The 17000-nt window shown below is 47.8% G+C and overlaps 1 protein-coding gene across 1 annotated transcript; it reads right to left on the minus strand.

Moving 5' to 3' along the window:
• Positions 1–15217: 15217 nt before the first annotated feature.
• On the minus strand, positions 15218–16378 carry LOC119402907 (serine/arginine repetitive matrix protein 2). Its single transcript, XM_037669950.2, has one exon. The coding sequence runs from the start codon at positions 16294–16296 to the stop codon at positions 15403–15405; it is 894 nt and encodes a 297-aa protein (XP_037525878.1). The 5' UTR covers positions 16297–16378; the 3' UTR covers positions 15218–15402.
• Between the last annotated feature and the right edge of the window lie 622 nt (positions 16379–17000).

Genomic DNA, 17000 nt, shown 5'->3' on the forward strand with positions numbered 1-17000 from the left:
AGAATGCTGGTCTTGCAGTGGCACGGGTGGAAGCTTTTGAAGTGCAGGTACTATTGCCTGCCCGTGGGTTTTCTATATACGCTAGTCACGAACGCACCATCATCTATTCGAATGTGTACATCCAGAAAGCTTATTTCATTATTAGAGTAGGAGTCTGTAAAAGAAATGCTGGGATGTGCTTGGTTAAATGCCTGTATGAATTTGAGGAGCTCGTTTTCAGAATCAGTCCAAGTCATGAATATGTTATCTAGGTAGCAGTTTGTAGAAAGAAGGTCCGATATCACAGGATGAAAGAAAAATGGACTCTATATGGTCCACGAATATGTTAGCGTAGTTTGAGGTCATTCTTGTACCTATTGCCGTGCCGCTGATTTGAAGTTGGTAGTGATCGTTAAATTCGAAGCTGTTCAATTCGAGAACAAGTCTAGTCTTTTTATTTTAGACCCCTTTTTTTCGTTCACTAAAAGGGCCAATGCATATTATCAATATTGATGGCGGGGCCACACTACCGGTTCCTTCAGATCTTGCATCCCCGCCGACACGTGAAAGCATGCACTGAAAGCTCTCAGTCCCCACCCCGCCAGTACCTCTTTCCCCTGGTTTAACCCGGTAAACGTCGAGGATGGACGTTAAAAAAGCCGCCCCTGGTCCTACAACGGAAGGTGTAATACTAGACGCGCGGGGTCATCCCATTGTCTACTTAGGGGGAGTTGGGGGTGTGGCGTCTCTATCGTTGTCAAAATATAGTCTCGCTTCTTAAACTAGCACAATGTTCGCGTCAAGCAAAATCGTTCTCACTGTTTGGTTGTTGTGGTACTTCAAAAACAAAGTGCAGTAAAGGAACGCGAGACAAGGTATCTTGCACGTTGCCCATAACAACTTTTGTAAGCTTACGTGGACAAAGTGAAAGGTTCCGACACGTTACGACGTGAGCACAAGAGGAGAAACGTACAAGACGAAGGGCGCCATTACGATTTAAGTTCACTGCCAGAAGAATTTTTTGCTAGAACACCACCGCGCATGCGCAGAGAACAAACAGCAATAAACACACGAACATGCAAAACTAACCCGGCCTTCCACTCACCTAATTTCTATTTTGTTTTTAAACGGATTTAAACATGAGGAAAATCTCGTGAAACTAGAAGTTTTGTCAAATGTTGAAATTCCTTTTGCATGAGATGAAAGAAAGCTTCCAAATATTATAATTCCGCCAGGCTCCGGAAACTGAGACCCAGTGCCGGGATCATGGAACATGCTCGCTCGTAGCGGTCGCCGGGCATCTTAAGATATGGTTGACAAAGTAGGGTTGATGTGGATGTTCGCCTTGATTTTCTGACACGAGTTTTTACAAATAAATTAATTTTATTGAACTGTAAAGAACTTTTCTTTTGTTTATTTGTCTTTTTATTTGTTATTTTTTGAATATTAAATCGGGCGAAGCGCGTGAACTGGTTGACGTGTGATCGTGGCGCTTACCACCGCTCACCCTTGCCAATCGCTCAGCGACGTCACAAGATGAGTCGTGCATGGTTATCTCGCTTGGTTGGCGCGCCAAGTATGAATTAGGGAAAGACAAGGCATTTGATAACCGGTGGTCAATAAGGGTACCTCACTGGATTCCAAGAGATGGCAAACGCGTGAGGGGGAGACAGAAAATTAGGTGGGTAGTTGAGAATAAGAAGTTTGTAGGTATAACGTGGCAGCAGAAAGCACAGGACCGGGTTGATTGGCGGGACATGGGAGAAGCCTTTGCTCTGCAGTGGGCGTAGACAGGCTGATGATGAAGGCATTTGATGTGGCGTGCAGCGAACGGAAGCCGCAGTGAGCCACGTCGAGCAGGTCAACCATGCCTTAGACGAAGATGGCTAAATCGGCCATCACATGTTTTGGGCGCCTCTGTGGTGTGTTAACCCAGAGATTTATAGTTTCACGGAGGTTTTTCAGGTTTCCTAGAGACAACGGGTGAGCACAATTATTTGGGTGCATTATTTGAGCAAGTATTCACTTTGCATGAATATATGCAAACCCCGTCCTCTGCAAGCCTGACTGAACTGGGATAAGCGCAGTGTCGGTGGACTAATTCGTCACGACGACAGCCTACACGCTGCCCGCAAAATGCGTTTCATGGAAGGCTTGAATGCGTGTTCGTTCGGCTACACAGTTTCTTCATCTTTACTCTTTGGCATATAGTTCAAACGATGTGAAGCAATCATAGGCTCCTTCCTGTTCATGGAAATGCATGTAGACAGTTTTAAACTTTATGGGTCTTTACTTCTAGTACTGTCGCTGAAATACATGTAATGTACTCACTTATGCTTTGAGAAATCGTTTAACGGGAATGTCGCTGCAGCCAACGTTTTGACAAGCGATTTTTACTTCGTCAATGCACTGCTGCTGCCCTAACGAAGGCAAGTCAACTTGTGGAATCATTGTCTCAAGCGACATTTCCTGTTCAACTATTTCTCATCGCTTCATGCCTCCGTCTTCCCCTGAACTTCTGTCTTCGGTACTCTTGTTCCGTAAGAAAAATACGTGCGCCGTCAAAACAAACGCGATTGAGTAATCTATGACGTGGCCGGCTCGAGTTTGTTAATAATATACACATTGGTTCTGATATTCTGGGTTCAATGTTTGCTCATTATGTGCATATTTCAGTTGTGAAATAAGGCTGCTTTCGCAGATTGACACTTTCCCACTGGCGTATGTCTAAGTGTGCCGAGACGTGTGTTTAACAATAAAGATTAAAATTTTACTTGTGGTGATCGAGTTTCTTATTGGGAAATTGGTGAGGTTTAGTTTGTCCACTTCACAACACAGGAACACAATTAAAAACTAAATTAACGAATGGCCGCGTCGCCCGAGCGGCCAGCGGACCTGCAAGAGAGCACGAACACATGCGAAGTGGGGAAGGATAGCTTCCGTGGCAAATCAGTTTCGCGCTTTCCCTCTATTTGCTGACCTCACTAGTGACGTCATTAAAAAATTGTTTTGTTTGTGAACTATTTTTAGTTGGATATCCGACAGCCGCCAGTGGTGGAATCGGCGCTGCCACAGCGTTTCAGCATGCGAGAGCGCGTCCCATGGGAGGTATAGGGAGTTTCCGCCCCCTGATTCAGCGTCCCACTTACTGACATGTAAAGCTTTGCATTTCGTTACTAGTCTACTACGACATGAACGCTCGCTTGATGAAATGCTGTCGGGCCTGCCGGAACACGCAACCAGAAACGCAGGGCACGGATTTCTCGAGGCCGGGAAAATCGTGCGCATGTTAGCGCACCGCTCAAGCGCACTTCAACTGCGCCGGCTGTTCACGTTCCCGTAGTTCGAGGCACACGGCGTTACATATTCTGGTGACGAAACAGCTGGAAAGATTTCGAAAGCAATATGGTACGCGTAGTGCGCCAATTGCAGTACTCAGGATTCGCAGCGCAGGGAAATTATGACGTTTGGAGTTACCGAGATATCGATGGTAGAAGTGGGCACGGGCTCCGGGTAGCGCGAAAGCCCGAGCCCGACCCGGCCCGCGGGCCGGGATCGAGCGGGCCGACGTATTTTCACCACGGGCCCGGGCCGGGCTCGGACTACTCGGAGTTTTATCGGGCCGGGCTCGGGCCCAGCGCAAAGCGGCCGACTCAAGCCCGAAATATAGAGAATGAGCGGGAATTGTTTTCCAGCACGCATACAGCGCCTTTTCCGCGACCACCCTTTACCGCTTTTCCTTTCCATTGGCTGCTTTAGACAAAAGAAGAGCAGCTAAAGCACTGCCTCTGTTGCACTCCGACAAACAGAGAAGTAACAGCACCTGAGCTTGTGTCGGCGCCACGCGACTGTTCGCGTTAGATTTAAGGCCAAATCCCATATGAGTGAAAATGCACGCGACAGCGACGAGCGACCCGACGTAGATCGCCTTCGTGCAAGCTGGCGCTTGCATGGGCATACCCCATACACATGACGGCTTTGGCGAGCGAACTCCATTGTTGCTGGCATGAGGCCGCACTTCGTTGAAGCCGGTATCGTTGGACCGCTTGCTGTTTTTGCACAATTTGTAATGTGTGTATTAGAGACTGTTCGTGTGTCGTTTGATCATATTTGATATGCTCAACAAAATGCCAAATTATCAGAAAACGATGTTTTTTCGCAGCGAACCTTCAAAAAGCCGGGCCGGCATTGTGGTTTCGTACGTCGGGCCGGGCCGGGCCGGGCGGGCTCGCAGCCCTTTGCCGTCGGGCTCGGGCGGGCCTTCGACAAAGTCAGCGGGCCCGGGCCGGGCTCGGTCTCAGAAATACGGCCCGTGCACAGCTCTAATCGATGGGTCTTTATATTCAGAATCTATTTGAAACTGCAGAAGTTTTGGAACACGATAACGTGTGAGCAGGCAGAGCGCGCGCTATATAGCGTTGGGAAAGAAGGCGCCACATAAGTTGCGTGCAGCGCATGAACGTAAAATCGAATGGTTATTTGAAGCTCAGCCGGAGGAAGCAGAAGTTTGGTCACCGCAAAGGCAACGCGAAGCGAAAAAAGAATTGTATTTAAGCGGGTAAAAGAGGAGTTTATTCTGAGGCAAGCAAGGTCCTTATCAGTGCACAAAATGAAGCGACGCATACATAGGCTTGTACGTTGTTCGATAATAACTCGATGAGAAACAGTGAAAGCGAGAGGACCAAATTAAATTGTAGGACCTGCTCAATGCAAGGACACAATGAGCAAGCGCACGCTTCCTAAGTCCTGCCAAATGAGAAGCGAAATCGATCTCGAGACAGTTGTCACTAAGAGGAAAGTGCTGCGATTAGTTGATGCGTCAGGAACAACGAAAGGCAGACTGTTTCGCCTGTCTGCACTGTCGATGGAAGGAGCACTGTGGGCCAATCACCTCGAGAAGCGGCAGACGGTTTTACTCCATAGTCTCTTTGCGCCCAGCAGTCGGGATCCATCTCACCAACTTCCATTTGCTCTTGCTGTTTTTCTTCCGGTGGTACGGGCGGCTGTGGTGCAAGTTTTCCTGGCGGAGTCGGAGATGGTGGCGAGTGCACGACTAAAAATGGATAACCTACATGGCTATACACAGTGTTAACGCCCCTGTCGCAGACATTCCTACGCGGTTGAAAGAACACATCAACTTCTTCTAGATCGTACTCGATCGACGGACGTCTGGGAGGAGGGTTGGGGTGTCGCTCGCGAAGAAACATTACCAGATCTGACTTGTAGCTTTTCTTCGGAGGATCCGCAGGAGGGGTGCTGTCGCTTTCGGCTCATGTCCGGAAAATGCACCTTTGGCACGACATCGATGACATCGGGATCAGGCGGTGGAGGCGGACCACGTAGGGCAGATTTTGTAGGCTCCACAAACAGTAGTGCTGTGGGCGAGGTGCCCGGGACGGGCGTGGTAACGAGCTTGGACTTCGGCTCCTTCTTGCCGCAGATTTTGCGGTAACATTCACACAACCCCGGTATGCACCATGTACAATCTGGCGTCCCGATCTTTGGGAATCCCCAACCGTCGTCAGTGTAGTCTGGCGCCGCCGAATCCTCAGGAGCTCCGCCGGACGAGCAGTCGCCAATGGCTGAAGGATTGTCGTACTGGTCATCGGGTGAAGGGATGGACTGGTGCTGCTGGCGCGCGCGTAGTGCAAGCATCTGTCGAACCTCTAGTGGCGTCCTCGGGCTCTCTGTGCTAGTAGACTGTGGACTCCAGTCCTCTCCTGTCGCAACACGTTTAAAATCCAGAGGCCTTTTCGGTAGTTCGCAAGCTTCGTGCGACGCCGCCGTAGAGCTGCTAGCAACTTCCAACGTAGATGGTCGAGGCGCTGATCCTCCACCGGACGCCGATGGCGAACTCGCGGCCAGTCCGCCATCTACACTCGTGGCATCCGGCGCTGTCGGGGGAGCCTGGCTTGTACTAGGCACGCTTGCAGAAGGTGCGCTTTCTGGACTCCTGGAGCTCTTGGGGCACAGTTTCCGCATCGTCTGGATCGCCTTGTCGAAAGTAACCGGTGGTTTACGCGGCTTAAGAACTGGCGGGGCTGGAGGCTGTGTTTTCGAAGGCCCGGCCTCTTCGCCGCTGGGCTCACGATGACATGGTTTCTTCGGAGGAGTACGCCGCCTTCTCCGCTCCATCTGCTCCTCGACTTCGTCGTCAGCCATCACGGTGCTTGCTGTAGCGCAGCAAGGAACTTGTGCTGACAAGCTTAGCACCTCCAGTAGCACAGAAGCGTACGACAGCCTCGTTCTCTTATACTTATGCAACTGCTCGGTGCAAAATCTGTCATTTTATTTCATCGAGGTGCTATCAGCAAGATCACTTCGCGTCAACTGGCTTAGATATGCACGTGTGTTCATCGCATCAGCAACATGTTGCTGTTTCAGCGATGACGTTTTCACATTCTGCGGTACTTATTTCGCTTAGGCAGTATTTATAAGCTGTGGGGATTCTCTGGAAAAATAAATTAGCCTCAAAGGCATATGCTTCGCGAGGGTCTCACTGATAACAGCCTTTTTTGATAACAGCCTTCCCAAAGCAGTGGCTGTGGAAAAAATGCGGTATAAAAATAAACAGAGTCTGGCATAGGCATTAAAATTCGATGAAGGCACATTACTTGCAAATTGTAGGATAGAATGCAGGCCAAAATAAATAACCTTGCAATGATACAGACAGTTTGGGTAAATTAGTTTTTGTGCAGGGGAAAGCGATATTAGTCTGTGCGGTGAGCTATGTAAGAAGGGTTATGTAAGTAGTCGTGAAAACAACAATTTGCGACAACAGAAACAGTATGAAAATAGCAATTAGGGTTTTAAGTCCCAAAACCACGACAGGATTATGAGAGACGCTGCAGCGGAGGGCTGCGGGAATGTCAAGTACCTGTGGTTCCCTAACGTGCACATAAAGCTAAGCACGTGAGCTTCTAGCATTACGCATTCATAATTATGCTGCCACCATGACCGGGATTGGATACCACAGCTTTCTGTCAGCAGTCGAGGACCATAACGACAAGACCAGTGCGGCGTACAGACAGAGTATAATGGGCTAATATGCTGAAATATTCCTTTCGCTGCCAAGATTCTGGCTTGATAGCGCTAATCCAATTTAATGAGAGCGAAATTTGTCGTCGTAAATTTATATGAACCGTTTCGCACCAGCACAATGTCATCTACAGAGCGTTCCTGATGCCTGGACGATGTATTCAAGACAATCTCGGCTCTAGCCGGATGATAAGAGCTCTACAATGCGTGCCTACGCCGATCATGAAACAGCGGCGTAAAAAACCGAGGAACTCCATTTCCTACTCATTTGAATTATGAGCACGTTCGTTACATTGCCGAGAGGATAGCGTCTAAGTTTTAATGATATTCATTACCAATTGTGTTGGAAATGCAACGACACCAGCGGGTTCACGGAGGGTAAAGAAAAAGAAATTGCTATATTATGTTGATTTGGTACATTTAGCACTCTTCTTGCAGATCAAGAATCGCAGATTCTTCGTTTAACTTATCGTAAATATAGTGCCTCCGTTCCTTAAGGCGTGCTCGATAACAATCGGACTTGTGTTAACTAAGCAGCCGGCGACGTGTTCCAGGAAGTGCACGTGTCGCAGTTTTATCATGAAAAAATATTTTAAAACAACATCTCGACGTCTCTTTTTCTTTTTGTCTTTTTGCGCTCAACTATCGGTCTGCAAAACATTGGACGCCTCGTGCCACACGATCTGAAGCTTGTGCAGGCTGGCCAGAACAAATGAACGAATATCAAAAATTGGACGCGATGCTAATCCCAGACATAGGCGCCTTGTAGTGGCCCTCGCACTTCGGCGTTCACGTGCTCTGGTGTATTCTTTGAGATTACTTTGTGCATTCGTCGCACTGCCGCAGCGGATCTCTGAGGCCACCTAGAAAAAAGCGCTTAGCCGTTTCAGACGGCACCTATAAAGAACTGCTTGTGCGTGCATCCTATACACAGAACAATATTTCGAGGTACTCGATAATATTTTTAGGCAAAAATAGTGTCAGAATACGCTGATTTGTTTGTGTTATAGTAAACAATTTGGTTGGTTGGTAACAACTTTATTGATAATCCTGCGGAGCTTTTGCCGACCGAGCCTGAAGTCTCCCACGTAGGGACGTCGAGGTCTTGCCTCACCGCCGCCTCGCGGGACTTCTGGAGTGCCCAAAGTAGGTCGCCGAGGGTGGGGCTGCGCAAGGCAGCGGCCCACCGCGGCGGAAGGGTTCCGGAGTTAGCACCTCGCGGGTTTTTGTAACAGTCCCAGAGCATGTGAGTTAATGCGGCGACCTCAGTGGGGCAGACCTTGCATATATTTGTCGGGTATGTATTCGGGTAGAGTCTGTTACACTGTGCGGGGTTGAGGTACGTGCGTGTCTGCAGTTGTCTGAGGGCCGCCGCCTGCGTCCTGTTCAGCTTGTCGCTGGGTGGAGGAAAGGTTCGGCGGGCCAGGTAGAAGACCTTGGTAATTTCATTATAGCTGGTCAAGCGGTCTTTGGTGTTGCCCCATAGAGGACGGTCGCCGGTGCGGTTCGCGAGCTCGCGCGCCTTGGTGTGTGCCGTCTCGTTTGGGTTGCGTTGAGTCTCTGATAGCTCTCCCATGTGAGCCGGAAACCACATGAGCCTTGTTTGAAATTCTACCGCCTGATAGACTTGGCTATTGCGCAGGATTTGGACCGCTTCTCGCGAGATCTATCCTTCGGCGAAGTTTCTGACCGCTTGTCTCGAGTCGCAGATGACGGTCGTGCACGTCGGAACCGTGAGTGCGAGCGCCACCGCCACTTCCTCCGCTTCTTGTGTTCTGGGGCTACCAGAGTCTACCAGCACGAACCTGTTGCTTCAACTTGGGCTTCACAACACGCTCAGCGAAATTCAGTGTTGAATATAATCACTTAGTCACTTTGCTGAAGTCACTTTACCTTGTTCAACGAGTAGTTCGACGTGCCGGTTCCGGCAAGTCACTACAGAAGTATGTTTTTTTTTTTTTGCTCAAAATCAACATAACGGAGAGTGTATTCGCGCGGTATTTCTATTGTGAGATTTCAGTATATTTATGCAAAAACAGATCAGGAATGACCTGAGGATAAGTAGATATTTAATTATGATTTCTATAGGATGAATTACAATTCACTGAATAATTGTCTATAGGAATAATCAAATTCATTGCTTCGCCGTTGAGGTGAAAGTGTGACTTTTTTGTTGAAGTCGAACCTTTACTTCAAAGGATACAGAATGTCCACTGCAGTGGACAATAATAATAATATCTGCGGTTTCTCTTCCCTCTCCCCCGCCCCCCCCAAAAAAAACGCTGGGGGCGAGGCACAAGCATTATTTATGTATGTTCGTCCATGCGTTAATGTGTGTGCGTGTATATGCGCACATGCCAAATTAAAAAAATTTTGGGAATACCATTAACCCCCTCTCCCCCTGCCCACGCCCCTGCGTGGTACGTATTGTGGTACATATTGTGGTACTTCATTGTGGAAAAGTAAAAAAACACGCACTTTTTGAGTCAACACTCAAGTACACTTTACACTTTCCGCAAAGATATGTAGTCTTGCGCTGGCAGTTGCTCATCATACATCGTTGAGTAGTAGATGCTGGCGGGGCAAATGACTGAAATTGTCATAATGCGCGTCCGCAGAAACCGAACTTGCTTTGACAGGTGGCCTTTGTTTCGTTGTGGCAAAATCTGCTCGCAGTTCCATAGAAGGATTGACTTCTTCAGCTGTGGTCGTTGATTCACCTTTTATGCGCCCAACTACCACCTAATGTTTGAAGTGGCTGAGTTGCATGTTGCATTCTGCTACAAGGCTGTGGTACAAAAGTCATGCGTTCACAATGGTCAAATCTGTGAGATGAAAAATACTTTGTTTGGAACATTTATGACTTGGTACCTCTTGGTACAATGGTACCGTTTGTGCCATTCTAACAAAGTAATACTGCATTATAAAATTAAAGGAACATCAGTAACCACGAATATGAAGCCTGAAAAAGCGAGAGTCACATAGCATACAAAACACGCGTCACATGAGCAGTCACTTTGCCACCATGCATGGTGTCCACTACAGCAGAGATATTGCAAAACTTGTTCCGAAAAAATTATCTTCACTTCGCTAAGGCGCAATATTTATAGCTCGTGGCTACGAATGCTTCTTAAATCGTGTCCGTACAATAACACACAGCAATGCACGATTTCATCTGAGTTGTAAGAAAAAAAAATGTAAAGAACTTTACTTACCCGCCAGAGCAGGAGTCTGCCATCCTGAGCAAGAGTGGATGAAAACCCGATAAACAAGAGACAAACTAGAGTGCAGCTTGTTACTCCTACCATTAAAAATCACCAGGCCTTCGCGGTACACGCAGCACAGTGACAGCGAAAGCTGGAAGAGCGGCCTTTCTAGAGATCGTTGCAGACTCTCTTGGGCAACGAATGCAAGTACATATGCAAGGTACCCACTGCGCCATAAATCATCGTAGCTTCCATGAAGTATCGAATCACCCTCTCTGACATTTTTCATCATTCTGCGGGGAACAGTGGTACCCGCTGCACACCTGCAACACACATCTGTAGTTTGTCGTGTGGCTGCTGACGATGAATAATCATGGCTGAGCCCTTTGTAATAGGTTGGGAGCATTCAGCGACCCACTTGTTGATCAACTGACATCGTGTGACGCCTGGCTGTTATTTTACTCTTCTACGATGCTATATTACAAAATTTAGCGCGATTCGTTGCCCGACATGACACATGTATAGGGTGTATTTTTTAGAAAGTGTCAGAGCCACCAGCGTGGCCCTGTAGTAGAATACTCAACTGCCACGCGGAGGGCCGGAGTTGAAATGCTGTGCCAATCCTAGAAGTTTTTTTTCTGACTTCTTTTTTTCTTATTTCCCGTGAGAGCGGTTATGCACAACGGCGGCGGACAACTACGGCGCCAAAGTCGGCTGTTGTGATTTCAATACAGCTTTCGCTGTAAAAAAAACACCTTAAAAAAACTGTCAACAAGAACACATCATGGGAATAGATGTTACGCGAGGCGAATAGCAACGTACTGACTACGGCGAATTGATTTATACTGACGTCGTTGTTACGAGGTGGACTGACGTCATTGTGCATATCGACTATAGCGTTGTGCGTGACGTGGGCTGCCCGAGCACGTTCACTCCAAAGTGATAGCTAATGCTGGAACCGCACGTACGCATCCCAAGGTGCGCCGGAGCGTGTCCACGAGCGTAGCTCAGGCAACGTATATGTAAACTAGTCGAGAAATTTCCACAGAACCCCAATGTCAAGAAGTTGGCGACCCGTTGCCACCATCGCCACCTACTTATGGTGGGAAGACGCAAAAAATAAAAATAATATACGGCGCCACAACAGGAAGCGATGTCGCGCATTTACGCTGCATGGCGCGAAATGTCATGTCATTTTTTTTAAGTGCTACTATTTTACTTGGTTTGGTAACTACTGGACTTTTTCTTTTTGCATCTTCACGGCTCTCTAACAGTCGTATACGAGAGGAAAAAATGATGAACAAGAAGGATCTGAGAAATAAACATGCTTTTTTGGTCCAAACAGGGTACTTGCGACATACAGCGAAATACTTTGTAGATGAAAAAGAAATATCACGATACAACGCCTCACGAGCGCATTGTCACAACAGTTGAAGAAACTTACGTTGCCCAATCAAGGAAAATCACTGGAGAGAGACAGCCGCCGTGAAAGGATCACTTTGGCACTCTTACACAGGGCAGCGTTTCTTCCTTCAGCATGCCGATTTCTACGTCACGAAGAGCGAGAGCACGCCGGTAGGCCGTGTGGCAGCGAAAACAGTCAGCAGTCACAGGAACGGTTATCTAGAGGTTCTTTGAGCTAGTTTTGCTTACTTAAAAAGTCACGCCAGTAAACAGCACATAAGCAAAGAAATAACCTTGGGATGATGTGCGCGAAGTCACTGCAGTAAAGTAAGCGATGCCTTGTTGACCCGACAATGCACCGATCTAAACACACGGCCACACTAGCAGCCTGCCTATATTCCCCACTTTTCTGGCGATCGACAATAACGTCACAGTTTCGCCGCGACGCCAAAGCAATGAATGCGACAGCAAGAAATTGTAATGTCAGTCGAGGAACGAGAAGCAGCTCGATACTTGCAGCGCGCCCACTGAAACACAAAGAAGGACAAAAATTACTTAGCGCAATACAAACACGGCACACATGGAAGGAGCACAAGGGACAAGCGCTACTTGCAGCTGTTTATTCCCTAACGTCGTCGTCTTGAAACATATATATACCTTTGGCACATGCGCATACGGGTACAATCAGAAAACAAGAAATGAAGATAACAGATTTCCTATAGCATATACGTGTCGATGAAGCTAAATTCGTTCGAATGCAGAGTGACAGAAGGTTCGCTAACGCACCCCCCCCCCCTCTTCTAAATGAAAAATGCCTTCAAATGCCTGTATTGCGCTAAGTAATTTTTGTCAGTATGCACCAACTAGGCCCCCAAAAAGTCCTATTAGGACAAAGAAGGACGCCCGAAAAGAACGCACATGCATACACAGGACAAGCCTAAACTAACAACTATCGCAGTTGTTACATCCTTGTGCTTGAGCAACGCGCTACATGTGTGGACTTAAAAGAACAGTCTGTTGGGCGAGTTGGTAATGCATTATGTGGAAAACTGCGCGAAAAACGTGGACAAAGGAAGAAATGAAGAACACAAGCCTTTGTGTTGTTCGTTTCTTCATTTGTCCACGTGCTTCGGCGCAGTTTCCCACAGAAATTGTGGACACTGGAGAATCAGATGCTCTTAGATATTCCTTTTTTTTTCTTTTAAACTGCGACGCGTGCAGTGACCCCTTTGCGCCTCCTGCCACACGGAGGCGTCTGACGCGAGGCGTACCTAAAGTTAGGTGTGCCCGGTGGTCTTTGTTTTTTTTTTCCTTCCACATTACGAGTGGGTACAAAAAGGGGCCACTGTGTCGTGCCCGTTTCAAGGGCAGTTTTTAAATTGAGAGAAAAGGTAGGAACGTTGCGTGATAGAAAGGACGCTCAAGCTCCTCCGAGATTTGCTCACCACACGCGGTAAATGATGTATATAAATAGCTCGCTGTTATTTCGCCGGCGCATGCATGGCGCATGGCTTTTTTTTTCTTTATTGCAATGTTAATACATTATATATACCTATACACAAAAAAAAGCATGGCACATGGTCGAGTTGTCTAACGCAGCGCCTAGGAGAGCGGGGGGTCGGTGGTTCCAATCCCCGCTCGCGTGCTTCGGAATTTTTTCTTTTGCTTTATTTTTTGTGCCTTTTTACATATACACGTACATATAGATATCCGGGACATGACGGCGACGTCATAAATCAGCCGTCATTGTTCATAAATTGTTATCGCAATAAAAATGAGGCAACCAAATATTTATCCAAATACCAGATAAGCCGTAGAGCAAATGGCCAGTTTGATTTCTCGTCCTTTAAAAAAAAAACAACACAAAATCGAAAAAAATATTGCATTGATTTCTCGGTTATCATTACTTCTTTCCCCCCTCACCTAGTAGCGCTTCCAACAAGAGCGCACTCGAACAGGGTAGGGCTCAGAAGGAGCTTCGAAAAGTGAAGCCCAAACAGGGTCAAGCCGCTTGTGGCGTTGGGAGCGGTAGCCTGCAGTATGTCGTCGTTTGAGAGTTGCGCGCAGCTCCACCGAAGTGGTGCAGTGGTAGAATGCCCACTTCCCACTAAAAAGGCTCAGCTTAGAATAGCAGCTGTGGATGGTGGATTTTTATTTTTAGTTTCTTAAAACTAGCTTCAGTTGCTGCGTATTTCTACAAAAAAGTGACCTGAAATGCGAAGTGAAATAGAAGAGATTGACAGTGAGCGTAATTATTCGCAGCGCCACCGCACGGCATTCAACAAAAACGCAAAGTATGGCCTCCGATATTTTTGCGAATACGTGACCCGAAACGAGCCTTCACATATTGGAAGTTACTGTTTGTGCAAGGCGTAGCGATTGAAGCTAGTTTTTTGTTTTTTTTTTAAAGGAAACAAATGCAGCTATAACAAGTGACACTAAAAATAAAAACCCACCATCTACAGCTGCGATTCGAACCCGGGCCTTTGGAGTGGGAAGCGGGCATTCTACCCCTGCACCGCTGTGACGGAGCCGTTAAACCACGACACATTGCAGGCTACCGATCACAAAGCCACGACGGGCTTGACTGTTTAGGCTTCACTTTCTGTACATTGGAGCTGCGGCCGTCCCGAGCACCCCCCTGTTCTAGTGCACTCTACTTCGAACCTACACCCTGCGGTGATGTCTGTAGTAATAGGTTTTCGGCCGCTTTTCGCGCCAACTTTCGTGACCGATATGAATTCACCTTGGCTCAGGCGCGCCTCGCGAGGAATGGTGGTTTAAACCCACACGTCGAAACGTGCCGGCGTGCTCTCACTCCAAGCAGGCAGAAATCGGCGGCTGACACTTCATGCTGAGCTGCTTATAGAAAGAGAGTCGCAACGTGTGCTTGTTAGCTCATGATTTGAAGCGTCTGGTTACAGCGCCTGCTCCACTCGCTGACAAGATAGTATACGCACCTTCCTTGTATCTTCTAGTAAACTTCCTAGTAAACTTCGCGCCAGAATCGTGACCGCACGAACACGAAGGAACACAGACCGGACGGGCGCTCACTTACAACTGTTTATTCCTTGACGAATACAAGCTAATAAATCCACTTTTCGCGAACGCATGCGAAACGTGATTCTGCATTCGTCTACTTAATTACGCTATCAAACAGCGTCGAGATACCCGCAATTCTGATTCATGCATGTTAGTTCTCTTGTCCGTGTGCCGACTACGCCCTAACGCCAGGTACTTCTATTGTTCACATAGCTTCACAAAGCGTAATATAGGCTCGAACACCTATACACACCCACACAGCCTTGTATGTCAAATCTGACTTGATCATCTGCGTAAGTTTTAGCAGCATTATTGTTGCGGCGTGGCTGAGCACCTGTCGTCCTCCCGATTGTACGTAATGAGTAGGAAAATGGCGCATCCGACTTCTAAGTATTATTATGACGTAGTAGATGTTATTTCCCAATCCGACCTCGAATAGTCCTCAAAACTAGTTGCTCCAAACATTAAAAGAGCAAGAAACAATCGCTGCGAGAGTCATTTTAGGGGTAGTATTGAGGATTAATAACACAATAGTCAAGATTTCTGACCAAAAAGGTATAATCCCGATTGTTTGATCGTAGAACAAAGAATTCAAGTCTGGAATGATTGCACTAATGTTCAGTGCACATCAATCAGTACAGGCGCTAAATGCAGATACGGCATCGTGGCTTTTTGGGGAGTTCTGCAAAATGATGCCCGCAGCAGGAAGCAATAACACTTTCGCCGATGCCCGCTATTTTGCTTCTTCAGCCACCTCGTCCGTTTCCATATCTTCACCAATCCCTGGTGGGTCGGGGTGCGGGGACCCCGGCGTCTGCTGCGTTGGCGGAGGCTTATGCACATCGACGACAACGGAACTTCCTGTCGATTCCCCGTGCGACGGCATCGATGTTGGTAGGGGCGGCAATGCTGCATCCATTGACGCTTCTCCTTCGACATCAGAAACGCTAATGCGTTCCCGCACTTCACCACGGAAACGAAACATTCGGAACAAGGTGTCATCAGGAGGCATGAGGCCTTCTTTGACGTCCTTAAACGTCACTCGAGGAGGACTGCGGGCCTCACTACCACCGGCATCTTCCGCGAAACCGGCAACACAGGGCGTCGTCGTCCCACGATCCGCTTTTGGAGGCACTGGATTGTCCGACCGCGGAGGGGAGTCAACAGGAGACTTGTGCTGCGGTGAAGGAGTCCTCTGGCGAAGACACGACTTCTTTGGAACCGTTAGTGGCGCCGGAGAGTAAGCGCTCGAAGGCGACGATGCTTCATAGGGCGACGAGGTCTTTCGGCGCACGGACGACCTCTTGGGGTCCGCTTCCTGCTTCTGGGACGAGGTCCTGCAGCACAACTCAAGAGGCGACGGCGTTCGTTTGAGCGCGTCGAGCACGGCTGTTCCTACTTGCCGCATCGGCGATTTCGATGACGACCTAGAGGAACTTGAAGGTGACTTCGAAGAAGCACGCTGGGTCCCAGTCGACCGTGAGGCCCGCTGAGCGCGCGTAGAAGTAGTCGCGTCCATTGTCGGCGAACGCTGAGGTTCCTCCTCATTGCTACCGCTGTCGCGGCCTTTTGACTTCTTCTCACGACCTTCGGGCGACTTCTTCCGCCTTTCTTTGTCGTCAGCCATTAAGTCGTGGGTTGTGCAACGAGATACGAAGGCAAGTGTCCGTAAAGCTCGTATGCGCTTCACCTATGCGATGTTCTGTCGTGTGCGCAACGAATGAAATGCGCTTCATGGTTGAAGAAGATATATACATGGCGTTTCAAGTCGGTTACGCACATTTTAGTATCACTATAAATCTAATCTCTGTACGTGCCTTGTAGCACTGCTCATAGAAGAAGCGATTGTTCATGACCCCAGTAATCCTACAACGCGGGTGCAGATGAGGCCACTGGTCACACGTGACTTGTGGCGATCGATGCTTCACGTAATTGTTTATCAATTCAAAATATCTGTTTACGCTGACAACAAAAACCTTGCAGAACAGAAGTCTTCACGAAATATTAAGATATACTCGTTCGGTGTAGACACAGCACAACGAATAGATCCACGAGTGATTCAAGATAAGGTCTCTTTCCACTGACCCTAGACATGGTGAAAAATTAGGGCGCACATGCAGTTCTTGTCTGCTGTTTAATCTTGCCCGCGTTGTTCTTTTGTTCTTCCTATTCTGTGTTTTTTCAGTAAACTTTCAGTTGTTAGTATGCGCTTGTGTCGGCCGTTTCTACTTTTGTCTATGTTTTTCGCGCGGCTTTCACATAATGTATATCGTTGGCTATGTGACGGTAAAATTTCGCTTATTGCGATCAATCTTCCGTGTGTGTTCAATG

The sequence above is a fragment of the Rhipicephalus sanguineus genome, chromosome 8 (genome assembly GCF_013339695.2).
Source record: "Rhipicephalus sanguineus isolate Rsan-2018 chromosome 8, BIME_Rsan_1.4, whole genome shotgun sequence".
NCBI lineage: Eukaryota > Metazoa > Arthropoda > Arachnida > Ixodida > Ixodidae > Rhipicephalus > Rhipicephalus sanguineus.

Excerpts from the sequence above, each read along its gene's own strand:
- LOC119402907 (XM_037669950.2), bottom strand. The coding sequence starts at position 16,296 with ATGGCTGACGACAAAGAAAGGCGGAAGAAGTCGCCCGAAGGTCGTGAG.